Source organism: Onthophagus taurus, chromosome 8, assembly GCF_036711975.1.
Source record: "Onthophagus taurus isolate NC chromosome 8, IU_Otau_3.0, whole genome shotgun sequence".
In the NCBI taxonomy this organism is placed as follows: domain Eukaryota; kingdom Metazoa; phylum Arthropoda; class Insecta; order Coleoptera; family Scarabaeidae; genus Onthophagus; species Onthophagus taurus.
Genome location: NC_091973.1, coordinates 13,580,471 through 13,608,195, shown reverse-complemented (window position 1 = coordinate 13,608,195; position 27,725 = coordinate 13,580,471). Strand labels below are relative to the sequence as shown.

General features: G+C 33.0%; 1 protein-coding gene across 1 annotated transcript; it reads left to right on the top strand.

Moving 5' to 3' along the window:
- Nucleotides 1-23,520: 23,520 nt before the first annotated feature.
- LOC139431214 (protein winged eye-like) lies at nt 23,521-25,330 on the top strand. The gene is made up of 4 exons (XM_071198851.1): nt 23,521-23,880; nt 23,922-24,270; nt 24,321-24,645; nt 25,252-25,330. Exons 1-4 carry the CDS (start codon nt 23,521-23,523, stop codon nt 25,328-25,330), a joined length of 1,113 nt encoding a protein of 370 aa, XP_071054952.1.
- Nucleotides 25,331-27,725: the final 2,395 nt, after the last annotated feature.

Below are 27,725 nucleotides of genomic sequence, written 5' to 3'. Positions count from 1 at the left end.
GCGTTTATTCTTACTCGTAGTGTTCTATTAGACAAAAAACTGTTTATTAATAATATTAGGGATGGTGAACCGTTCATTCTTGCCAGTTTAAATAGAAGACCTTTATGCCACACTGAGTCAAATGCCTTCTTGGTATCTAAACGTAATGCCGAATTTTCTTATGCCGGTTTTGCTTAAATGAGTTTGACGTTAGAATTTTAAAAGGGTGAGTAGTGGACATTTTTGATTTAAATCCAAACTGATATGGTGGAATGAACGAATTGACCACAGACAGTAATCTGTTCTTTATAACAATTTCAAAGGTTTTTTCGATACGGATAATGAAGTAATTGGTCTGTAATCCCTCGGAGAGAGTAAGTCGTTTTTTAGGAATACAAATTATTGTTTCTCATTTTCCATTCTTTAGGAAAATATCTGTTCTTGATACAATAATTAAAGACTTTTATTATGTATATATGTACCTCATCATCTAATCTTCTTAAAATATTCCTTGTAATGTTATCCGATCAGGGCGATGAGTTTTTACCATTGTGTAAAGCTATACAGAGGGTTTCGTATCTTCCGCATCAGAGCATTATACGGTTGTATGATACATTATTCTGAAGCGCTCTTTCTAATAAAGCCAGCAAACGTTGCTGACCGAAGTCTTCGCACGCACCGAAAATTGCGTAATGCACACCGCGCGCAATGTACGGTTCGCGACCTAAATTAATTGCTTTCAACACTTGATTATTTGTTACGTTAGCATGTAAGAATTTGTATATAAACCCAAATTTTGTATTACTAGAACAGTATATTCGAACAATTCTTATGTTCCACAATTTGTATGCACATCACCAATAAATTTAAAGTATTATTGATATTTTAGTAATGCTCGTTTCCCTCCTGGATTAATTTGTAAAATAAAACAGTGATTCTGAAAAAAAATCAAATTTATAAAGAACAGGTTCTTTTATAAAAAACAAAACTTTTTTTCTGTTTACTACACGGGAAAAAATATTTTCTTGCAGCAAGCCTAATTGATTTGATGCAAGACAATCTTAGGTTCCGATATCTGCAAGACAATACTAGATTTCCACAAAGAAAATTTTAGTTTTGGCTTTTAAGACTAAGATTGTTGTAGTTTAATAATAAATTGATCTAAAACGAAAACGTTTTTTATTTTATTCAAGAATATTTATATATTTGCTACAAACTTTTTTTAGCTTGTTTGAAAGCATGAATTACTTCATTTAAGAAAACAACTTTATTACCAGAAATACGTATAGTTGGATTTAAAGAATAAAATTGCTTACTTTAATAATAAATTGATCTCGACGTAAACGATTTTTACTTTATTCTAGAATATTTATGTGTTTCGTTCAAACCTTTTTCATCTTATTTGAAAGTATGAATTGCTTCATTTAAGAAAATATTTCTTTTGTCCGAAATTTGTATATTCTCAATAGAAAACTCATTTTAATGCACTTTAAATCAATATAATCTTAACACAAAACGTAAAAATAAAAGTTATACTTAATCCAAAACAACATTTGATATATCTTTAATGAAAGACAGCAGCTTTCCTCTTCATAGTCTCTCTTGAAAGAAATAGTTGTTAACCGTACAGTACAAGTAAAAAAAAACTATACAAAAAATAAATATTTATTGTCAAAAATGTAAATAATATTTAATGATTATGTACTTTCTAGAGATAATATTAAATGGAAACCAGTTATTTAAAAGTAAAAATTAAAATCAAAAAACAACGACGATATTTATTTTAATGGAGTTTAATATAAAAAGGAAGTAAAAATAATTAACTTAAACGTAAAAACAAACTTAAACTAATTGAATATATAAAGTAAGTTACTTAAAGTAAGGTACAAGTTGCTTATTGAATACTTTATACACAGATGTCGGTGAGGGTATACATAATCCGTTAATTTTAATTTTTTTTTGTGTAATGTTTTAGTAACTTCAAATGCCCTGTAGTGATGATTCGTACAATCTACTAATAAAATATCATAGGTAAAGATAACATCTTTAGTATTAGGAGGATTAATTAATATACGATCGATGATTCCCATATTAGGAAAAGCATTATTTGCATTAATAATTATTACATCTGATATTTTATAGATGATACCATTTTTCTTATATTTATTACAACTCATATAGCCAGGATTATCTAAACAAAAAATTATCACACCATTATTCCCAATATCAATTTCATCATAAAATCCTTTTTGAGATAAAACTTTATAAACCATGCTTAATTGAATACGGTTTGCTATACTGTACGGCAAATTTTTACGACTGGTAATATTTTTTGCGTTACTTTGCAATTGTTTGTGTTTTGCTTCAAAACGTATAGTTGATAACTGGTGAAGTGGCCCTACTATATTTATTATACGTTTATAATGGAGCAAAAAATGATGCTTCGGCTTCAAAGAACATTTAAATAAAGTTATGTATAGTTTGTGATGCTCTGTTATCAAAACAGCCAATTCTTCAGATTGTGTTTCATTTATAGAATATGACGTTAGTATTTCAGTAATGTTCAAAAGTTTCAAATAAAACTCCCATACCTTATCAGAGATTGGTACTAATTCTCCTATAATAAATCTAAAATTTTTTACAAGTGTTAACATTTCCGTTGCGGACATTATTAAACATTTATTTTTCACGTGATTTTTGGAGATATAGGGAGGGACATTTTTCTCAAAGTGACTAAAGGGAAAGTATTTTATCCTAGAATTTAAAGTTGACAATGAAAAATATTCATATTTTATACAGTGCTTAATAATTAACCCCATATCGTATCTGTGTACGCCCTCAAAAACATCATGCATAATGTCACAAGATAAGTTTTCGTAAATATGAAAACTATTTAAATCGTTCCAGATACATTTACTTTTTACTCCAAATGAATTTCTTTCTAAATATTCTAAATAGTTGTTTATGTTATTAACACCAACTGCATTCTCAGAACATTGTTGAGCTGCCATTTGTTTTGATGAAGTGCAAAATCTGCTATAATAATTTGAATTGAAACTCTCGGTATAACCCAAAATTGAATGTAACCCTAAATTATCTCCAATAAGGAACGTCAAGATAAAATACACTTGTTGTTGTTTATTTTCTATTGTCAAATTAATTCCTTCATTTTCTAGAAACTGAAGTTCATTTAATAAGGGCCTAAATGTATTATCATTACCAAATTGTTCTCTATCTTTACTGTTAAAGATTTGAGCTAAAAATATGTTTTCAAGTCGACTGGAGTAATCAGATGGTATTGCAGCAACAGTATAATAAACTGCACCTAGTTTGTGAACACCGGAATGACTACCTAATGGGTTGCCACATTCGAAATCATCAAAATATAATATAAGAGGCAATATAATCTTGTTTTTATACTTTGCTTTTAAATGTTTCCAAAAATTGCATTGTGTAAAATGTGTAATTTTATTTGTGGAATCTGTGTGTTCTAATTCGACAAGATAATTCGTAATAGTTTGGTAAGTACCGGGAATTTCGAGGAAGAGTTTCAAATTTTTTCTCATCGGAATTAAATATGATGTAACATTTTTAATCATCATTGTAGTGTTATTCTTTTGCCGTGCCACGTCAGTATCAAATCCTATAATGTGTTCAAATGGTTTTAAAAGAATGTTAGAATCAGAAAATAGTTTCATTATTTTATGTTCTGTAAATAAATCAAAATTCTGGAAAATATTTGAAAAATTATTGAGTGATACCCTAATGTTTCTAATAGAATTACTAATATTTTCAGTGTTCATTTGAAAAACAATAATTTCTCGCAAAATATCAATAATTTTTGGCGACACCAATTATCCACATCTTCAATAATATCTTGTTTAGTACTTCTCGGTAAAGATATGTTATTATATAATTTAGATATGAACTTAATAGCAGAGTCAAACAAAGCGGATTTTAGTGATTTTAACATGCTTTCAAACGTTGGTAGAGGAATATTTTCAGTATGTAAACTGTCGCTAACGTTATCATTGCTGCATTCAGAAATATTTGCCGTTTTAGGTTTAGTGGATATAAAATCGTTATTTTGTGTATGAATTCTTGGATTATGTTTTGTATTTTCACATTTGATAAAATGGTGTTTTAGGAGATGTTGTCTGAACGACTCTTTAAGGTCGAAATAACGTTCACATCTAGAGCATCTGAAGTTACTTGTAACCTTATGCACATATTTTATATGAAACATGAATTTTTTTAAATCAAAAAAAATTTTTGTACAGCATTCCATTGTTATTGAAACCAGCGTGCGTGCACTGGGTCAATAAAGGAACGGTCGATATTTAATTAAATATTAATTTTTTTTTAAATTGTTTGTAATCCTAAAATACTTTGATAAACTTGTCTGATCTATAAGTGACCCAGTACACACATAGTGTTTCGAAAAATATAGTGTACATACGCAGGATTAACAAATTAAACAGCAAATTTCTTCACAAAGTGCATAACATGTGGAATAGGTTTATCAAAAGAAGTTGAAATGTTGTATAAACATTTCTGAATTACATACCAAATGTGTTGGCTTGGCGATGGATGCTTGACATTCATTACATGAAAAACTTTGAATAATAAATCCAATCCTTGTAGAAATGAGATGCACTTGTATGTAATATTATCAATAACGAGATAAGTAGCTTCTATTTCTCGTATAGTGGGTCCTACCAAAAGAAGATATGGTTGTAAGGTATATTTCCGATTTGAAGCGGTGTCTTGCTCTTTTTGTACTGCTTCAGCAACATCTCCAAAATCCTAAAAAATATAATGTTTACTATAGGTACACAATTATGGAGACATTATGTACTTTCACTAAAATGTAGATGCTTCTGCGACACTCTGATGATGAAAATTTCCAATGGTGACCGTTACCAAGGTATATGCGCCCTTTTGGAGGACAAATTGCACACAATAAATTTATTTCGCATATATGCCTGGTATCTGTAACAGCAAAATTATTTCTTCAGATACTAAATACATTGTACATTGTTTTATCATACCATTGCTTATACTTTCATTATCTAGTAGTTGAATATTATCATTATTCCGTTCCTCTTGTTTAGCTGTATTAACTACAAACTCGAAAACTTTTGTCCAATTTGAAAAAATGTGGTTCGACTTTTCGAAGAGTTTATTGAAATCCAAATTAATCTAGTAAAACAGTAAACTGTGAACTCTTATATAGTATATCAAAATTTACTTACCAATTCTTCAGCAAGAGGGTCTTTTAGTATCGGCCATGTTTTTAGAAAGTCAGCGACTGTGATTTGGTTTGCTTTCCTTCTTGCGTCAAATGTTTTATTCCAATTCTCTATAATTTCCAGCCATGGCTCGGAAAAATTTTTCAGAAAGGCAATAGCTCCATCAAGATTTTCTACTAAATAATAGCAAACAAAATAGTCACGATTTGTGTTGTTCATAATGGTTCACTATCGATGTCCCATAAGGAACCGCCAGAAGAAGTTCTTTTAAGTTTAGTGTTGGAAAGTTTTCTCCACAGACTTCTCTTATGTTTTGTAAGCGAATAAAACACGTTTGAGTGTTATAAGAGGGCACTATACTTATATCACGAACTTCCGGAGAATCAACCTCTTCATTGGAGAAAATAGAACTTTATAGGAATAAATAAATTAACAATAACGTAAATCAAAAACGTACTTGTATTTACCCCTCTTTCGGCTGAAATTACCACGTAATGTTTAAAAAATTTCTTTCTGACTCCTAATACGGGTATCAATTCCTTAATGCCCTCATCCGTTAAATTATCGAACGTTTCTTTGTCTACTTTTTGTGCTAACGATATAAATAAATTATAAATATTTAGAAGACAGAAAATGTTAACAAAACAGAACAGAACATGTTATTTAAATTATTTTTTTTTTAATTCCATTAAAAAAGTGAACTATTTTCATTAATTTTGAAAAAGGTTGATGACGTCACGCATAATGAAGAAAACCTACTTTTTTTCATCAGATGAAAAAAATTACACTTCAAACATCAAAATTAATGAAAAAAAGGTCCACTTTTTAATGAATCTTTAAAAATTATTATTATTTTATTTTGGGCATTTTAATATTACCCAAATTTAGTTTAATTTATTGTGTAAATACAAGTATTTTTAATTTATTTCTTAAATATTTCCTTTCCATGGGCAAGTAAATTACCAGATATAGCAAAATAAGTTACAGACTCGTGTTAACCCTCCGCATACGACGTGGGGTATCATATACCCCAGCTTCAGGAAAACTGAAAAAATTGAAAACTAGGTGGGGTATGTCATACCCCACATAGTATGGCATGTGAGTTTAATTCACCTCGTATGCGGAGGGTTAATAATCATTTCTGCAACAATTTATCTTGAAGTTTGATACTTTCCGTAGGAATTGTTTGTTTAAATAAAGTTTAAATAAGTTAAAAATAAAATCTACTAAATAAATTTTCAAGAATTTTTGTAAAATATTCATATGGCCCGGTACAAAACGAACCATTATCAGATTCACCCTTCACTTTGAGAATAAAATGCGAATAAGATAACTACTCCCAAAAAAAAAACGAGACCGGTTTCGTTGGTCGCGAAATTTAATTATTTATAATCTGTGAGATTGATCCAAATGTCGACCTCCTACGATTACGTGTTATCAGGATATCACTGTTTCACATAATGAAAATCTGACGAAAAAAATCAAACAAATAAAAATACTAACGTATTTATCACACTTCTTCTTCTTTAGCAATTTCAAATTTTCCCGATGAACGGTACCCGTGCAAAAAATTACAAAGTAGAGCTTCTTCGGCGATCGCTCGATATCGCGTACATTTTTTCATTAAATCTGTGATAATTACTATACGAGTGAGAGGAAAAATATAAAATTAGCACAGTTTATAAATAGTTAAATTTCGCGTCCAACGAAACTGATCTCGATTTTTTTTCTGGGGAGTAATTTTTATTGTTCACATTCAAAGTGTGAGGTAAAAACTGTTAAATCCGACAATAACACACATGATTTTACAACTAAAAATAACATTTAATTAAAAACAATATCAACATTATAATAAAGAATATATTAATTTTTCCATCGAAAGTAAAATAAATAGAAACATTTTTTAATATTATTCTATCAATCCAAGTGACGTAACCGTGGCGCCATCCGTAGCGTCGTATGACATCATGCATCTGCACACATTAGATTAAACACGTCTAAACCGGAACTCCATGATAGAAAACAGTGGTCTATTATGTATTATTGTTATTCAAAATATGTATTACCTTGTTAATCGTTAAAATGGACGGTATATTAATTTTTTCATCGAAAATAAAATATTTAATGCCGACGTCGCCGTTTTACACAGAATACCATTTTGTCGATAATGCAACGTAATCGTGGCGTGCCATGGCGGCCATGGCGCCACTTTATACCATCGTCAAATATACCGTACGTGCCACGGGGTTCCCCTATTCCGCGAGCAACCGCGACTGTTAAAGATTTACCCTTTACACAAAGATTTAATTAATTACTTATTATTAAATCATTGTTTTATAATATCAAACTGATAACGAATTCATTAGTACAAAATACATACATACCGCTAACCGATACAACTATTTTTGGAGATTCAGTATTTAAAAAGAATTATATAGGTACATCCCTACTTACCTTTAAAGACATCAGTTAATTCTTGTAAATTCCACTCACTTAATTTTTGTATGACGTAAGTGTCCATATTAAAAATTTAGCATGGACCATCAATACCATCACACGTCGCGGAACGGCTAGAAATGAGCCACTCCTCCTTAATCTTTTCAGGTATGCCAAACAAGATCAAGTTATTAAGTCTGAAATACTGCTAGAGCCGTGTAGGCATTCACTGTAAGTATTATTTATGGAAGATTATCATAATTGCACCTCCTCTAGTTTTTGTAATTTGGAAGCGCCAGTTTCTGTATTGAATGGCATGATCTGTCTTCAGTTCGGTTTCTGTAAGTAGGGCTACATAACTGTCATTTTGTTGTAGACAATTAAGGATTAGATGTTTTTGTTGTTGAAGTTGTTGACATTAGCATATATTACTTGAAGACGATTTTATGAGATGTTATTGTATTCATTCTCCTGTTCGGCGGTCGATGAATCTGATGGTTGCTGTATGTAGCCAGGCTCAGTAGGTAAGATCTCTGTTATTTGCATCATCGTTTGGTTGCCGTTGATCGGGGCCGTTGCGGGAGGGGAGTTTGTATCCAGACGATCAAGCATTACAATGTACGCACAGTTACTGAAAATGTTTAGGAAGATATCGACGTTAAAGTTTTCGGTGAAGCGCGCTCTGAGTTTCCCAATCAGTTCTTGTCTATTTGAGTTGATAGGTTTGTTACGTAGAGGCTATCCAAAAATTGTTGTCCGCATAGGCTATATCCGAAACTAAAAGAGATAGAAAAAAAGTTGCTTGCATGTCATGATCTCGTTTTTCGAGAAATTGCTAATGCCGAAAACTCCGAACAGCTATCGTCTTTTGTTTTCGCCCTATCGGCAAAAACTGAAACATTTTCGAAACGAACAACTCGAAGAAACTTTTGAAGAAACTCACTTCGAACCAGTTTCTGAAGAAGGTTGCAACATGGCATGCGAAACGTCAAACCTTTTCTTAAAAGACGCACGGCAAAACCCGTAAGTTTCTAGTGTTAGTTCTAATTTTAATTCAATTCACACCGGCATTGAAAGCCTTCGCACTTATACAGGGTGTATCTGAATGACTGCAACAAACTTCAAGGGGTGATTCTTTAGTGAATTTTAAGGGTACTTTGATATATGAACCATGGGCGAGTTCGGCTCCCCTAAGGAGCTACAACCCTCCAAAAATGGCGGAAAATTTTGGATTAATTTGTTTTTCTCAAAAACCATAAACGCTAGGAAAATGAAATTTGGGGAATATGTTTAACTCATAATAGGGCATGTTTTGACCCTACTTGTACTTTCAACCTGCCCTTCTAAACTACTAAACGTAACCACCCCCTTCACATTTGTGCTAATATTTTTTTTATGCAGATGATAAATACATTAAAAAATTTGTATCTAGGTAGATGAAAGTATCCTAAAACTTTTTTGTCTCTCTAAAATTTGTCCAAAAACGACTAATTTTTGAGAAAAAAAATAATAAAGCAAACACTGCACGTTAAACAACCGGGTTGTCGATCAAAAGTTGGAATGAATTTTTAATGAAAAAATCTTAGTAAGCTTTGCAATCTTTGTCAGAAATATTTTTGACGTTTAAATGTCAGTGTTTTTCTTACTATTATTATTTTTTTCAAATTAATTTTTAAATAAACTTCTATAGCATTTACGCTCGTTCACTCGACGTTTCAACATTTTAAATAAAACAATAATAATAGTAAGAAAAACACTGACATTTAAACGTCAAAAATATTTCTGACAAAGATTGCAAAGCCTACTAAGATTTTTCCATTGAAAATTCATTCCAACTTTCGATTAACAACCCTACAGCTTAACAGTTAGTGTTTGCTTAATTATTTTTTTTCTCAGAAATTATTAAATTTTCGAAGAACATCAGAGAGACAAAAAAGTTTTAGAAAAGTTTTATCTATCTAACTGAAATTTTTCCGATGTATATATCATCTTCATAACAAAAATCTAGACATAAATTGAACGGGGGTGGTTACGTTTAGTAGTTTAGAAGGGTAGGTTGAAAGTACAAATAGGGTGAAAACGTGCTCTATTATGAGTTAAACATATTCCCCAAATTTTATTTTCCTAGCGTTTATAATTTTTGAGAAAAAAAAATTAAACCAAAATTTTCCGCCATTTTTGGAGGGGTGTAGCTCCTTAGGGGAGCCGAAGTCGCCCATGGTTCATATATCAAAGTACTCTTAAAATTCACTAAAGAATCACCCCTTGAAGTTTGTTGCAGTCATTCAGATATATCAAAAATTGTTTCGAACAAAAGATGTTTAAAGTTGATATCTGTTTTTGTTAAGACTATCTACTGGTATGGTATTGATTAATTAATTGTTGATTCTAATAAAAATTATTAGGAAGAAAAGTTGTTTAAAATTAAATTTTTATTTTCATACAAGTTTTCACTCATGAAATCGTCGCTAATTATCCCTACGAATGCGCGTTCATCTGCATTAATAAAAATGGCTCAGTTGGGTTCTAATTTTTTGAAGATAGAAATGAATACTAAAAGAATAAATATAAGTAAAAGAGGTTTTTCTTTTAAACATATTATCATTAAAATCTAATTAGGTTCGAATTAACCTGATTAAGTAGTTTTTAATAGCCTCATTAAAACCTTAATTACTGTTCCGCACATATAAATAACCTAAAATTCTGTATAAAGTTCAGTTTACCCAGTTCTTTTGTCAGTGGCAGTTCTTGTGATACTACCTTAATCAATATGTTTTTCCAGACTTTCCAGAAGAAGATCTACACGAACCAAGTTATACCTTTCTTTTTAGCGTTTCCGGTGGAATTAATAATAATGATTCTAGGTTTTTTGGATCCGAAATCTCTTTTGGTTGCAGCTGTAACATATGCCAAGGTGATGGATATTTGTCAAGAACACACAACTCTTCGAAGACGATTGAGGGCTGCTCAAAATTCCGAGGAAAAGCGAAGAGTTAATTATTACCTAAATCCAAGTAGTGTAGTTAAAGTAATAAGAAATGGACCTGTCAATAATTGTTCGACAAAATTTGAAGTGTCTAAAAAAGACTTTTTATCTTTGGATTTAATTAGTAAGATTAGTAATAGGTGTGAAAGTAGGTTTAAGAGGATAAGTAATGTTACATCAACTCGAAACTTTAGAATATAAGTTCTTAATTTTAGATTTATTTAAAAATCTGTTGACGAATTCCTTCTTGAATAAATTTTAAACTTTAAGCTGTCACTTGTGAAGTGGAAACGATTCTAAAATAAAATACTATAAAAATAAATAAAACTTTTCATTTCAATTTGAAATCTTCTTCGTGAATTCCAATTTTCTTTAAAGGCTCATTCAAATTGAATTGGCTCATTAATACATTGAAGTTCTTTAAGTACTATTCACATTAATTCCATCATTAACTCAATCAATATTTAATCCATTCATTGAGTCATTTCGTCATCTGTTATTTTCATCGTCAAATTTTTACCGAGGTTTATTTGGGCACGTGGTTGATCTTGTGGCAGCGTTGTGACGACGCGGGAATGCTGTTATGGTTTAAAATATTATTACTTTATTTTCTTTGATTTTGTTGCAAACATTAGTATTAACGTTGTTATTTAATAAGTAAGTCGTCCAATAGCGATTCACGGAAAAAGTTTATTTCTCTTTCCGTGAATCGCATCGGTGAGTACATGTGAGAAACGAGTTATGAACGGCGCGGCGGACCGGCCGATTGCCTGGGTCTGATTTACGATCTCCTATTGGACGACTTTAAACAGTTCCCGTGCGGTTATTATAAACATTTCTAAAATTTAAATTTTTTCATTTTTCAACTTAAAAAAACTACATTCTTGGCATATATTTCCTCGGTGCTCACCACAGATTGGATGTCCACACTGTCTACAGTACTTCTTTTGACAATACCAATGGAGTATTAGCAAGCGATGGCATTCTGGGCTTGCCAAACTTCCTCATCCGTGTGAAATGAATCAACTCTGTCTTCTTAGGATTCACAGAGAGCCTTTGTTCGTCACACCAAGACTATTTGAGAGCTACTTCCATCCTATCAAAAATCACGTTTATGTACTTTAAGTTGTTTTATCAAAAGCTCCCTCTATATCTATGAAAACACCCAGGGCGGACTCCTTTTGGTCCAGCACTCCACCAACAAAGCTAGTCACCGAGTGAAGAGCCGTTAGTGTGGACTTGCCCTAAGTGTAAGCGTGTTGATTAGGATTTACTGGTTTAGTTGGGAGACAGAAATGTCTAATGTTGCGATCACACAGTCTTTCCAGGGTTTTCAAAAGAAAGGAAGAGAGACTGATTGGTCTAAACGATTTCGGTGTGAAATAATCAAGCTTACTCGGTTTTGGTATGAAGTTCACTGTGACCTCACGCCACTTGACGCATTGTCGGTATAAGAACCGTCAGGCTTTTTTAGTAAGCCAATTCGACGTTCAGGGTCTGAAGCCAGAACCCGATTAAGCCGAGAAACTTCGCTGCAGGAGGAAACTTCCTCACAAAATTTCCTCCACGTTTCTCGTTTTCTATGACGAACGCTTTTTTTGAATTCCGCTAATTTTTCTTTATAGAGTTTCTAGTCGGAGTCTAATTTTGAGTTTTTAGCTCTATTAAAAAAAGACTGTTCTTGCCTCCTGTTTGAGTTTGCCGAGCACATCACTCAACTTCAAAGCTTTCAGTTGGCTTACGCCAACCAATATCGCTCAAACTCCCAATTAGCATAGATCTGAACGCGTCCACATCCGTCCTTCTGGGGTTACGCTTTAAGTTCTTTCTAATCTTTATGGTACCAAGATCGAAAGTGATCCATCTATGGTCCGACATTGAAAACATTGTCAGAAACCGTCCAATTGTGGATCGAGGACGAGATACCCATAAAGCGAGTGTGATGTCAATAACAGATTGACCTCTAGCGGTTATAAAGGTCGGCTCAGAGAATCGATTAAGTATATCTAAATTACTGCTAAAAATGAATTCAACTCGGAACTTACCTCTTCCATTATCATCAGCGTTGCCCCAGGCAGTTGAATGTGCACTAGAGTAACATACGATGACAAGATTCCAGTTACCTTTCCCTGCGTCCTCGGCCAGCCTTTCCAATCCTTGCGATGGAGGTTGGTCCTCATACGGGAGGTAAGCTGATGCCATCGAGTTAACGAGAGTGTTCTCATCTTCCTCAGCGATTGGAACATCATCTGTTTCCATCCGCTCTGCCGTCTCTCCCTCCGCGGCTGCTTCAACACCCTGCTCGGGGTCTTTTAATCTGCCAATGCGGGCCTTTAAGGTGTTGAAAAAGTAGTAAATTCTACGTTCATGGGTTTTAAGCCATTCGGCATCCTTCTTCGCTGCCCCGAAGACAATGAGGCGACCCACAGGGTCTGTCCTCACTTTGTAGCGGAAGACGCACCAGTTGGCGACATCTAGGTTTCTATTTTGGGCCGCTAGAATCTGAAGTGTCTGTTCCCCGGTGTTCACATCCACATCAGTATCGGAAATCCAAATTTGGATTCTTGAAAGGGTAGCAAGACCAACTTCCCTGACAACACTTAGTACTACGCCCTCTAGGGGCGGTATCAGTGGTACTGCAGCTTTCAACTACGTTAAAGAGTAGTCATCATTGCAGGCGACCTTTAAAATCTGGTCTGCATAGACCATCTATGTAAACGTTGGTATCGGCGTTTGTTGTTTCAAAATTGAACAAATTCCTTGGTATAAGGTTCGAGTAGATTTGTATAAATTGTATGGAAAAGTTTATTTGCTGATTGTTGAATGTTATTAATAAAATGAAATCGACATTTGCTCGATATGGCATCCCATCTATTGTTGTCACGGATGCAGGTAAACAATTTACAAGCGAAAATTTGTTGGTATTTTCAAGAAAATGGAACTTTAATCACAAAATAGCTACACCACATCACCAACAATCGAATGGATTAGCAGAAAGGACTATTCAAAGCGTTAAAAAAGTAATTAAAAAATCAATTGATAACAATGATGGCCTAACGAAACACACCCATTTACGGAATGTGTACTAAAGACAAATTTGTTAAACCCAAAATTGATCAACAAAAAAGAATTTAAATCAAATTTTTTAAATCATCAAAACAAAACTAAACGTTATTATGATTAAAAAGGTGTAAAGTTGCGTAATCATTTTAAGACAGGTAGTTTGATAAGATATCAATTTAAACCCAAAGATATCTGGCATCCTGGCATAATAATTAAGAGAATTGGGCCATGTTCTATAAAATAAAAAAGGAAGATGGACGATGTATTATTCGCAATATGATTTATTTGAAACCCGATAAAAGTTCAAAAATTAGATAGATTACCAATTTAATAATTTACGAACTAATAAATTTGTATACGATAATACATGTGAAAATACTATTAATGATACGTTCAAAGCCGTAGTTGTAGATAATCAAAAAACTTCAAGTTTTGGCAGAACTATTCGACCGCCGAATAGATATACTGCGGAATAGTTTCTAGTTTTTATTTTATTATCATTTAATAAAGTTTTCTTTTAAAATTAGTTTAAATAGTTAGTTTCAAGATAGTTAGTTTACAGTACGAAAATAAAATAAAGAAAGGTAGATGTTATATTTAAATGTAAGTTTAAGTTTATTGTATAAAACAGGTTTTGAAAATAATAAAAGTTCAATTCATCTCCAGGCATGGTTTGATTCACATGACAGCGTTTGATGTTAAAGATGATATTCACAATAACTGGGAGCTCACTGGAGCTGGAAGCGGCTCCAGGTTTTCTTACGCTCGCGTAATATTGCGTATCAAATTCTCTCTGCTAATGCGCATCTCTATTTCAGATTTCTAACGGCAGAGGTGCCATCTTTGTGTAGAAAAATTAATAATATCGAACGGCGGGAAATGTTAGTTGAAAGATAATTATAGAAAAGAATTAATATTAAGACTTGGTTTAGTTTTAATTGTTATTCAGCGCTAGATGATTGTGTATTTTTGTTTAACTAAAAGTAGAATTAACTCTATGTAACATGGGTTTCGTTAGTGAATTTATCGATATTTGTGAGATCTATTAACGTTAGGGGTGGGGATGCGGATATCATTAATCGGTACCGCGTTTCCTCTTCCTCTTTCGTTATCGATCCTTGGTGTAGTACACTGGTGTAATTTTTAGTAAAGCTTAACCGCATAGTTGTAGAAGATTTTTATTGAAGAATCTCATTAATTGGTTTTGGAGATCTTCTTGTCGTAGAACAAATCGACAAGAAGATCTAAACTAATCTGGTCAATTGTTATTGGCGTGATTTGTTCCGGCGTTCCTGGTTCCGTTTTAATCAACACGGCTACCCGTTTAACTTAAGGTAAAAATATTCTACTTAATATTATTTTCAGGGCTCGATCTTTTAGTTGTTTTGTGCATTTTTATTGAATTTGGTGATTTTTATTGATTTGTAAATTTGAGGGCCCTGATAAATTTTCCATTCGAGTTCGAGACGCCATTTTGGACGCCCTCTAAAACAACATAGTTACATCCGTTTCAAGGCAATGTTTGTATATAAGAGGTTGTCTAGGTTTATTATTATTCTGTAGTATGGTTGCGTACCATACCACAGAATAACCAGAAGTGACACTGGCGGTATCCCGCCAAATCTGACGCCATATTATTGCGAGGAAGCAAGGTATGGCTGCTATTGGTGGTAAATTAAGTTGTCTCTCTCATTCATTGTGCGTTTATCGCGCCTACGGATCCTCGCGATATGATGGCGGATATTAAATCGAGGTCATAAAACGAGATGCTGCCAACATCAAAAGAATCGACGTCTATGTCACATCTGGTTATTCTGTGACCATACTGCGCATTACGTAATTGGCGGAAAATAATACCTGGAAATAATTCAAATTTTTAAAATAACGAATTTGAATTACTTTAATATATTTAGTGTGGTATATAATTAACTGCGGTAGGAAAACGGAAAATAATTCAACTTAATTTTTGATATAAATTCACTTATCACAAAATAATTGAGGGAAACTAAAGTAGGAATTGATTTATGTTATACCAGAGAAGACACTTCAGCTCTCACTAAACATGACCTTGAGGTTGCGCGCGCAATCCGCCTCCTCTTTCGTCACGAAACACTCCCGCTCTTACGTCTCACCAACAAAACTAAAATCAAAGTATTGCAGTATAGGAACCTATGCATATAAACCTTGTGTCCAAGGTAGATGAATGAAAGATATGCTTACGCGCAGAAAGTGATGATGCTCGGAAGCCAATTACTGGCGCGATTTTTAAAAGGTTAATGAGAAGCGAGTAACCCAATATACATTACTGGATTTAATTACGTTACTCAAAAATAAATTAAAATCATTCAAAGAGCACATAACACGCGTTTTTCAATCATCTCCACACACAAAATAAAAACTTTTAACACTTATATCTTAAATAACTATTCTATAGGTAGAAAGGTAAAATAAAACCAGCTTATTATCTTAAAAAATTCGGTATATATTAAGATCAGCAGTCCCTCTTAAAAATCGATGTTTTTTTTTTAATCGGTAGGAAATGACTCAAAAGATGCGTTAATGATAAAAAAAAGTGCGCAAAAGTGCAGTACTTACCGAAAAATCACTTTAAAGTTGCCATTTGACGTTTCTTTTTGGAAGTTAAAAGCAATGTTAAATATGCATTTTCGTATTAGATAGCAACAAACTTTCCAGCAACAAACTTGTATCCGTAATTTTCTATCTACTTTCTTAGCTGATATCTTTCTTATTATTAGAGATAGCGAAAAACTAAATGCGCCATTTAAAAGCTTGATTCTTTCTCTATCTAAAACCGGTCTTTGTCTGTCGATAAGTAATACTAAGATCAATCTGTACTTAAAGTACAAAGCGGTGGCTTTGTATTTAGATTAAATAGCTTCAAATTACCAAACTTCAAGCCTTTGTGCAATTGTTATCAAACCGAATTTTAAAAAACTATTATCACATTCAGAAAGAGCGCTCTTTAAGTTATCTTAATCCGGGTTTTCGTTGGTAAATATCTATCGGCGTCATGCTTAAATCACCCTTAATATACATCACTACACGCAAACACGCTTAATTACTATTCCTTTAAACAACTTTCTTATTTGATAGGGACAAAACTATAGAAGTATAGATCTATCCTATCTACAATTTTCTGCTCTTTCTAATGGTGTATAACACGCGGCGATCGCTGCTTGGTTATAGAGTTTTTTCCTGTTGATATAAGAGAGTTATTGATCCCAACAATGTTTAAAAGTAGCTAAAACGTGTGAATTTGGTAATTTTTTAACAAAAACGTCTTTGTCCAAGTCTATAACTTCAAGATACACTTCTATAGTTTTCCTCATATCAAATAAGAAAGTTGTTTAGAGGTAGAGCAATTAAACGTTTCTGTATATAGAGATGTATATTAAAGGTGATTTAACCATGATGCTAATAGATATTGACCGACAAAAACCCGTATTAAGATATTTGAAGGAGCGTTCTTTCTGATTGTGAACACAGTTTTTTAAAATTCGGTACAAGGGTTGAAGTTTGGTAATATATCTAATACGAAAATGCATATTTAACATTGCTTTTAACTTTCAAAAAGAAACGTCAAATCGCAACTTTAAAGTGATTTTTCGGTAAGTACTGCACTTTTGCGCACTTTTTTTTATCATTAACACATCTTTTGAGTCATTTCCTACCAATTAAAAAAAAATCATCGATTTTTAAGGGGACAGCTATTCTTTAATTATTCCAAAATTTCTTAATTTTATTTTTTCTTTGTACGTTATTAATACTAAATTTTTTGCTTTAAATCATGAAGTCTTGCACATATAGGACATGATTCTTACTATTTGTGTTTTCTTACTACTATGATTTCTTACTACATGTCCGCCACTCTTTTAAAACTGAATGGTTCTGTTGACAACGATTTTTTATGATATTTATTAAATGCATGCCAGATCTCTATGTACAATTCTATGTACAATTCTTCTTTTGGGTATAACAAGTGTCCTTTTGATAATGTATGTGTCCATGAAAATTCCTTCTTGTTAATATTCATTTCCTGCTCTAGGTACAATTGATATTTGCTTTCGTATTTGAAGGCTATGTATCCCGCGATATATTTTAAACCTTCACTACATAACTCGTCTTCTACCTCAAAATCTTCATTTTCTTCCTAAAATTCGTCAAAATTCTCTAACAGTTGAAGGTAATCCTCTTGATTCTGTAATTCTGTAACGAATGAAGTAATACTGGCCACAATATCGTCTTCTGGTTTGCCAACTTGGGTTTGATTCTGTTCTACAACATTCAAATTGCCCATGAAGTCAGTCACGAACATCCTTGTGGAGTCCGGTTCACAACAGCGAGTAGAACGCACACGTGGTGTTGTGTCCCACCTTTATTTATTTATTTATTTATTTTACTTCCGAAATTACAGGGTTGCCCCTAATTACAAATTTCAGAACTTAAGTGTACTAGTACATAATATAACCAACAAAAATAACAAAACAACCAAGATCAAGCATAAATGTTAATTAACCCATCACAGAACGCGCGGAGGATATATTGAACCAAAACTTTAAAAAATGAATAGAATTACATCACAAATTACAGAATTCAATGACAAAAATCAAGTTTGGCTACTGGGTGGCTGCAGTACTTATCAAAGGTGTCAAATGTTGTTTAAACGATCTAATACCAATGCCAAACAGAGGTATGAAGGAAGAAGCCGACAGTGTGTTGTACAGTGAAAGGATTCTAATAAGAGGAGAATTTCGTCTCAGTTCAGTTGAAAACCGAGGAATATAGAAAAGATTCTTTAGCCTACGACAATATGCAGGCGCATAGAAACCAATATTTTCTAATATTAATGGAGCATTTATACTATTATTCAATATTTTATACAGAAAACAGAGTGATATAATTTTTCTTCTGAGAGACAACCTGGTGATCTTAAATAATTTGCGTGCAAATTCGTACGATCTAAAACCAATGAAAACACGGAATTTTTTGTAGTAGAGATACCTAATGAATTTATTTTGAATAGTTTCTATTAAATTAGAATAAAGAATTGACCCGGGATCCCATACTATTACCGCATATTCCAGCTTAGATCGCACTAAAGAATTGAACAGTAATTGCAGCGTCTGTAAGTTTGAGAAACTGTACCCATTTCTAATGACAAATCCTAAGAGACGCAAAGCTGTGGTTGCTGTGGCTTTAATATGTTCAGCAAAGCATAAACCAGGCGAAAACAACACACCCAAGTCTCTCTTTTTAACAACACACCTCAAATTCACATTATTTATTTTATATACAAATTCTATCGGCCTCTTCCTCAATGTGTACGTCATTGACTCACATTTAGACACATTAAAATGGAGCTTGTTGAGCCGACACCAATTAAATACGTTATCTAAATCAGACTGTAAGGACCGGCAGTCAGTTAAGTCGTGTACAGTTGTGAATATCTTCAGATCGTCCGCAAAGAGTAAGCATCTGGTTGAGTTAATTACTAGGGGCAAATCATTTATAAATAACAAAAATAACAAAGGTCCCAGATTACTACCCTGCGGAACCCCTGAATCAATCCCCAACATATCTGATACTGCGTTTTTATAAGAGACGTAAAATCTGTTGGACAAATATGAAACAAAAAAACTAAGAGTAGAATAAGAAAACCCGTGTTGTGCCAGCTTTATCGATTCTTTCGGTCTACTTTTTTCAAAGATTTCAGTTTTGGTTTCTCTACTAATTGAATTTCTACGAATTGCTTGGTTACATTAATTCTCCTGGTTTATGCTGGTTGACCTTGAGTGCTAGTCGGCGCAGCAGGGATGGCCGAAGAGGCCGGCTCGCCCGGGTCTACCGCAGAGTTGGGCCAGTTGGTTGATCTCACAGTAGAGAAGCATGTTGATGTCGCGACGATTATTTCCGTGGACGGAGGTAATCGAACGAATTATTCTACTGTTGTCAAATCGTTAAGTACAAATACCGAAAGTAATTCGTCATTTGCTTCGGTACTAACAAAAGGCGTAAAAAACAATTTCCCTGATAGAGAACAAGCAATAATTTTTGATGCAATTGAGGGTAATCAAAAAAATTATTTTATAATAGGGGTCGGTCAGTTAATCAGTCCGCGTAATGTTTTGTTGGCATCGCGGGTATCAAACAATATAATATGCATCTAATGCGTCTGCTGGTGGAAACCTTCGTAAAAGAACAACAGGGAATTATGTTAAATAAGCAATTTATATAGGCCAGACGTTTGGTATCTCCTGCCAAACGAATAATTATCTCAAACGTATTCCCCTGCACACCTCACGATATGATAGATCGTGAATTAAAACAAATGGGATTAAAAGTCGTCTGACCAATTAATTTTATTGGTGTGGGAGTTAACAACCCGGAATATAAACACGTCCTTAGTTTTAGACGTCAGGTTTATATTATTTTGGAGGAGTCGGATCCTTTGCCTGACTCTGCTCTTATTGAATATAAACAAAATCATTTTGGAGTCTTTTTATCAACTGATGAACTAAGATGTTTTGCTTGCAAAAGTTTAGGGCACGTGGCTAGAAAGTGTCCTGTTAACAATGGAAACAAATCTTCCGCAAGTACTATAATTGCCGATATTCAGGTCCACGCTGATGACAATACTGCTAAACATCCGGAAAAGTCACCAATCAGCACACAATCAGAGAAGAGTACAATCCTCCCTATTAAAACTAAAATACGACAGGTAGAACCATCGAGACACTCCAATAATAAGCGAGTGAATCAACCCCCAGAGGACAAGCAGTCGATAATGACTGAAAGTCCAAAACAACTGCCAGAACCTACACAGTCATTGAAACGTCAAATTTTCGCTACTTCTGGGTCTGAATCATTAATCAGTGACAGTAATGTAGACGTAGGCCCTCATAGCGCAGATACAAAAGTTGTGGATGACAGAAAATTCAAAAAAACCAAGACGGACGTAAGCACAGATGATTCACATCTGTATACAGAGTTGCAACCAATTTTTAATGATGATATTCAAGTTATTAATTATGAAAAGCTTTGTAAGATTCTAACGGATGTCACAGGCAAACAGAAAGAACATCTGGTTGTCTTATCAAACACCAACGATTTGGACTCCTTTTTGGAGGTATTGATAAATGCTACTATACCAGCGGAAAGACCATTAGGTCGATAGCTGTAATAAATATTTATTTCTCTCTGCTATTAGAATAGTTAAAAGCAATACATTAAAGGGAAGAATGAAACGGTTGGCAAAAAAAAATAAAGCCTTTTCACAAGGTGATGTGTATCTTAGCACTTCCCAGGAAGATTATTCAACAGACACGTCTGAATTCTAAGTGTTTGAAGGGATTATTTTGTAAAAAACGTTTATTTACTTTATTTAATTAAAAACAAAACAAACAAAAAGGAATGATCGGTGGTAAGAATTCAAAACTCAAGATTCTACAATGGAATTGTCAGTCTGCTGTAGCAAAAAGAGAAAATATCGACTTCTTATTATCGGAATGTTCTACTGACATTGCAATGTTTTCAGAAACTTGGTATAGAGATGGCAGTAGTGTTACGAATAGACATTTGACATCATACGGAAAGACGGGGTTACGGTGGGGTTGCAATCTTTGTTAAAAAAGGTCTACAATATAAAATATTATCATTTAGTATATAAATAAAACAACTAGATGTTTGCGAAATGATGTAAAAAAGTGTTCTTTCAATTAGGAATTATAATATTCAATCTATTTCTACCCAACAAGGGTTATTGATTTAGTAAAAGACCATGGGCCCATTGATTTACTTCTCGTGGTATTCTTAAATTTGGTTTGAATTTTTGAGACAGCATTAGTACGTTTACAAGCTTCATCAAACGTTAGTGTACCGCTTGCAGTCAACAGATCAGCCTGAATCTTCTCGTCATTCAATCCACAAACAAATCGATCACGTAGTGCTTCGTTGAAATAAACTTTAAAATTGTACCTTTCAGACATTTTGTTTAGACGGACAATAAATCTTTGAAGGGACTCGTCAGATTCTTGTTTAGCGTTGTTGAATTTGAATCTTTCAGCAATAACGATGTTAAATGATTTTGCAGTGCCTTAATTAAAACGCGATAACTTTTCTCTCGGAATTACGCCGGCGTCACCAACGTTCTTAAGATTTGGTAGGTAAGAGGACCCACTAAGGTTATCAAATAACTAACCTTATCCTCGTCTTTATCGACTCCATTGCTTTTTAATAACAGCTCCAGCCGTTTAACATAAGTCTCAACATGATTTACATCATAGTGCTCAATGGACCTCACAAAGCCTGTCATTTTATTTTTTTATTTTTGACCTTGAAGACTTCTTTCTTTTGTTTTTCTTTATATTCGTCGCCAAATTTGATGTATATCCCAATAAAATACTAGGTTTTTATCTATTACCTAATTACGTCTATTAACAAGTCTTTGTTCTTTTTACTAACTGCTTTTTAGGACGATCTCTCTCTAATGCAGATTCCTGGCTCTTTCTAGTTCCCTATACGTTAAGTATTATTGTAACAAAATTAATATTATATGTATTGTATTAGTGGTGTGATAAGAAGTAAGCAATAATATTTCTTTGTACAGGATGACTTCGATGATGAAGCTAAAGAAGATGACGTCAATGAAGAAACTAGATTTAAAAATTCCTTTTATACTACACTGCAGCCATTTCTACCAACCGATATTGAAAATTAATTATTATTTATGGACTTTTGTATCAACTTTGAGTACCTCGTGTAGACGTATGAAGCATGGCACAACATTTTAATATCAAAATGTTCCCTTTAGAATTGTACGAAGAATGTAGCTACATCTAGATTATCCGTCAATATATACACCTTGCAGTTCTCCTGTCTCTCCGGATTTTGAACAGGAAATTCAAATATGCGAAGATTGGGGGTATTTATTAAACTGTTCTTTTACTCAAAATAAGCACATATTCTCAGCATGCTGCTTAAAAAATCACACATTATCTGTAAATATATTCAGACTTTTCTAAATTTATATACTATTGAAACTTACTTGAGGATATAAAAGCTAATAAACACTTAAAAAGACAATAAGAATACAATAACAGACATAACCATAAGAAACTATTCACAACTAAAACACTTAAAAACGACTAAACTGAATATCGGGAGAAACAACAAGAATTAATTAAGTTAAAATGGAAAAAGCAGTCGAATGATCATAAAGAGTGTTCGAAGAAACACCATAAGGCAAGGGAAAAATGTATCGATAATAAAATTAAAATTAACGATCAGAAAAAGATTGTTGATGACAAAATCGGTGATAGATTATGCCCACCTCCCCCTATTTTAGAGAAATTCGATCACCATGACGAACAGTGAATAATAAACAATGCTTTATTAGAACCACCGATGCTATGTGCCATAACCGATTAAAAAAATTATGAGAATTTCCAAGATATTAATAGAAATAATAATAAGTGTTGTTTTACCCCAGAATTAAATGATTCTAGTCCGGAAAACTTTTCGTCAAAAAAAAAAAGAAAAGGTGGGACGCCCAAAAATTGATAACTATCATGGAGTTTATCTACAACATAAACGTTGGTTTCTAATGAGACTAAGAAGGGTTATGCGAGTGGATACCTTTTAGTGGCTAAACAAAGGTTACTTGAAAACAGTACGTTTGCGGATACCCCGCTGAGATTAATCGAGGAATCCAATGAACACAAGAAGGAATAGAATCAAAAAATAGTAGACAAATGTAAAATAAGGTCGAAATTGATAACTGAACCCATGATTAAGTGTTATCGGCAAGATGATGACGATGATGAAATTGAAGATAAGTTTAAGGAAGATAAATTTAAGGAAAATAAACTTATTGAAAATAAATTTAATGAAAATAAACTTAATGAAAATAAGTTTAAGGAAGATAAGGTTAAAGACAAACTGAAACAAGAAAAATTAAAATTGGGTCAAGATAAACGAAGTCAAGAAAATGTTGGTGCAAATCTTCAAAAAAATGTTAAAAATGAAATGAAAGAGATTGACTATCGTTGTCTATTAAAACCGGATGATTTGGTTAAAAAGAGAGTTTTAACAGCAATGGGAGGGTTATTTTACGCGAGAGAATTAAAAACGGTTGAACCGCCCGACGTTTACTCCATAACTTTGGACGGGGACTTTTTTTATTTTAGATTTTGGAAGTTTATCCAAGAAACGAAAAAGAATTAACGGTTGGAACAAGAGTAGTTGCTTATAGGAGTCAAAAATATCGTTGCCTTTATCCCGGAAATGTGGCAGAACCCGATTCATCTACCTCAACATTTCTTTCTGTCTATTTCGACGACGGCGATAACGGAAAAATTCCATTGAAAGACATCCGATTACTCCCTTCTGATTATCCCTTCATGAAATTTGATCCAAATTCTTTATCGAGCTTAAGCAAGAGTAAAAGAAGAACGTTAACAACAGAAAATTCGAGCGGAAAAAATTGGACTCCACCAACACCGAATCAAAAATTCAGGACCAAACGGATTCCTCGACGTTTAATAATATCAATAATGACAAGGATAAAAAGAAAATGGAAAACCCAGAGATTGAAAAGAAGGAGCGAAAACATCGGTGTACCGAGGAAAATTGTCAACACAAAAATAGGAAGCATAAGAAACACAAGAAACATCTTCATAAAGACGATAAAAGCGATGAAAAAAATACTGAAGTACTCAAAATTACTAATGTAGAAATCGATTTCGATTCGAAGAAAAGTTTCGGAAAAATTGATTCGAAGGAAATTAATCAAGAAAAAGATATTAATGATGAAAATGATTTTAATGTAGAATTAGAAGATGATGTGGTCGCAAATCCCGAAGATGAAATTACCATGGAGAATATCGAGGATACTTTGGATGAAAGCAGCAGGTATTTCGAAATAGACCAGCTTAAACAATTAAAAATAAAAATAAATTCATTAATTATAAGTACGAAGGCTGTCACGGCGAGTGTTAATTAAACTAAAATTAGAACTAATACTAGCTCTATCACTAGAACTAACACTAGACCTAGAACTACAAACTTTCGGGTTCAGCCGTGCGTTTTTTGAAAAAATGTTTGACATTTCGGATGCCATGTTGCAGCCTTCTTCAGAAACAAGTTCGAAATGTCACTTCGAATTTGTTTTCTGAAAACATTTTTTCGAAAAGCGCACGGCTTAACCCGAAAGTTTCTAGTTCTAGGTCTAGTGTTAGTTCTAGTGATAGTGCTAGTGTTTGTTCTAGTATTAGTTTAAATTAATTAATTAACTATTTTTTCGTCGATTTCAGCTTTTCTTTTCGACCGCAAGTTCAGATCGAGCCTATATTAGAATCTAAGAAGAATTTTGGGAGATTTTAGGCAATGTGAATTGCCATGTTCGATGGCATCATCACCCAGAAGAAGCAACCGAATACGATATTAAGTTCCTAATTTCCGTAAGAATTAATTTATTTTAATTATTTAATGTAATTAGTTTAATTAAATTCATTTTAGGGTGTATTATTTGAATCAAATTACCAAGATGAGAACGATGTCCAAACGATTTGAAGGAAATGTGACGTTTTGCAATTAGAACAGTATTTTTAAAGAGGATTAAAAAAATGGAAAAATAAAATTTGACGTTGACAACCGGAGTTACTCAAAACTTTATTGTTTAAACTAAATATGGAGTATTTGCACTCCTTTTAATGCAAATTTTGTGAGGATGTCATATTTATTAAGTATAATAGTTCATACCATTAAGCAATTAAAAAGTTATTTTAAAATTAAACGAAATGGTTAGAATTCCGATTATAAACGTCAACTTTAATTTACAATTTTTAAAAAAATTTCATTAAAAATCTTTTAAAATGAATGCAAACACGATTATTTTATCTTAGAAAAGCAACAAAGATCAAAAGAAAACAATTAGTAACATGAAGAATTTTTGAGATAACCCCATCGTGTTTGGAGTCATTCTAGAAGACTTTTCGTGAAGATTACGATGCAAAAATGTTAAATAAATAAACTCACGGCATCTCTTAAAATAGGCATAATGTGGGGCCGATATCTTTGCTTGCCGTCCAAAGTTATGGGTAAACGTCGGGCGGTTCAATCGCTTTCAATTCCCAACGATCGTCAATCTCGTAAAATCATTTTCATTATTAATTACAGCATTAATATCTTTTTCTTCATTAATTTCTTTCGAATCGAAATCGATTTGGTCAATATTAATTTTGACTATTTCAATATCTTTTTCATCACTTTTCTCGTTTTTATGATGATGTTCCCTGTGTTTCTTATGCTTCCTATTTTTGTGTTGACAATTTTCCTCGGTACACCGATGTTTTCGCTCCTTCTTTTCAATCTGTTGGTTTTCCATTTTCTTCTTATTCTTGTCATCATTAATATCATTAAACGTCGAGGAATTCGTTTGGTGACTCTCCTGGATTTCGTAATGATCCTGAATTTTTGATTCGGTGTTGGTGGAGTTGAATTTTTTCCGCTCGAATCTTCCGTTGTTAACGTTCTTCTTTTACGCTTGCTTAAGCTCGATAAAGAATTTGGGTCATATTCCATGAAGGGATAATCCGAAGGGAGTAATCGGATGTCTTTCAATGGAATTTTTCCGTTATCGCCGTCGACGAAATAAACGGAAAGAAACTTTGACATAGGTGAATCGGGTTCTGCCACACTTCCGGGATAAAGGCAACGATATTTTTGACTCCTATAAGCAGCTACTCTTGTTCCGACCGTTAATTCTTTTTCGTTTCTTGGATAAACTTCCAAAATCTAAAATAAAAAAAGTCCCCGTCCAAAGTTATGGAGTAAACGTCGGGCGGTTCAATCGCTTTTAATTCTCCCGCGTAAAATAACTCTCCCATTGCTGTTAAAACTCTCTTTTTATCCAAATCATCCGGTTTTAATAGACAACGATAGTCAATCTCTTTCATTTCATTCTTAACATTTTTTTGAAGATTTTCACCAACATTTTCTTGACTTAGTTTATCTTGACCCAATTTTAATATTTCTTGTTTCAGTTTGTCTTTAACCTTATCTTCATTAAACTTATTTTCATTAAGTTTATTTTCATTAAATTTATTTTCAATAAGTTTATTTTCCTTAAATTTATCTTCCTTAAACTTATCCTCAATTTCATCATCGTCATCAACTTGCCGATAACACTTAATCATAGGTTCAATTTTCAATTTCAACCTTACTTTACATTTCTCCACTATTTTTTGATTCTTCTCCTTCTTGTGTTCATTGGATTCCTCGATTAATCTCAGCGGGGTATCCGAAAAGGTACTGTTTTCAAGTAACTTTTGTTTAGCCGTTAAGAGGTATCCACTCGCATAACCCTTCTTAGCCTCATTAGCGACCAACGTTCATGTTGTCGATAAACTCCATGATAGTAATGAACTTTTGGGTTTCCCACCTTTTCTTTTTTTTATGACGAAGAGTTTTCCGGACTAGAATCATTTAAATCTGGGGTAAAACAATGCTTATTATTATTTTTATTAATATCTTGGAAATTCTTATAATTTTTTTCATCGGTTACGGCACAAAGCATCGGTGGTTCTAATAAATCATTGTTTATTATTCGCTGTTCGTCATGGTGATCGAATTTATCTAAAATAGTGGGAGGTGGGCATAATCTATCACCGATTTCGTCATCAACAATCTTTTTCTGATCGTTAATTTTAATTTTATCATCGATACATTTCTCCCTGACTTATAGTGTTTCGTCGAACACTCTTTATGATCATTCGATTGCTTCTTCCATTTTAACTTAACTAATTCTTGTTGTTTCTCCCGATATTCAGTTTAGTCATCTTTAAGTGTTTTAGTTGTGAATAGTTTCTTATGGTTATGTCTGTTATTGTATTCTTATTGTCTTTTGAAGTGTTTATTAGCTTTTATATCCTCAAGTAATTTTCAATAGTATATAAATTTAGAAAAGCTGAATATATTTACAGTTAATGTGT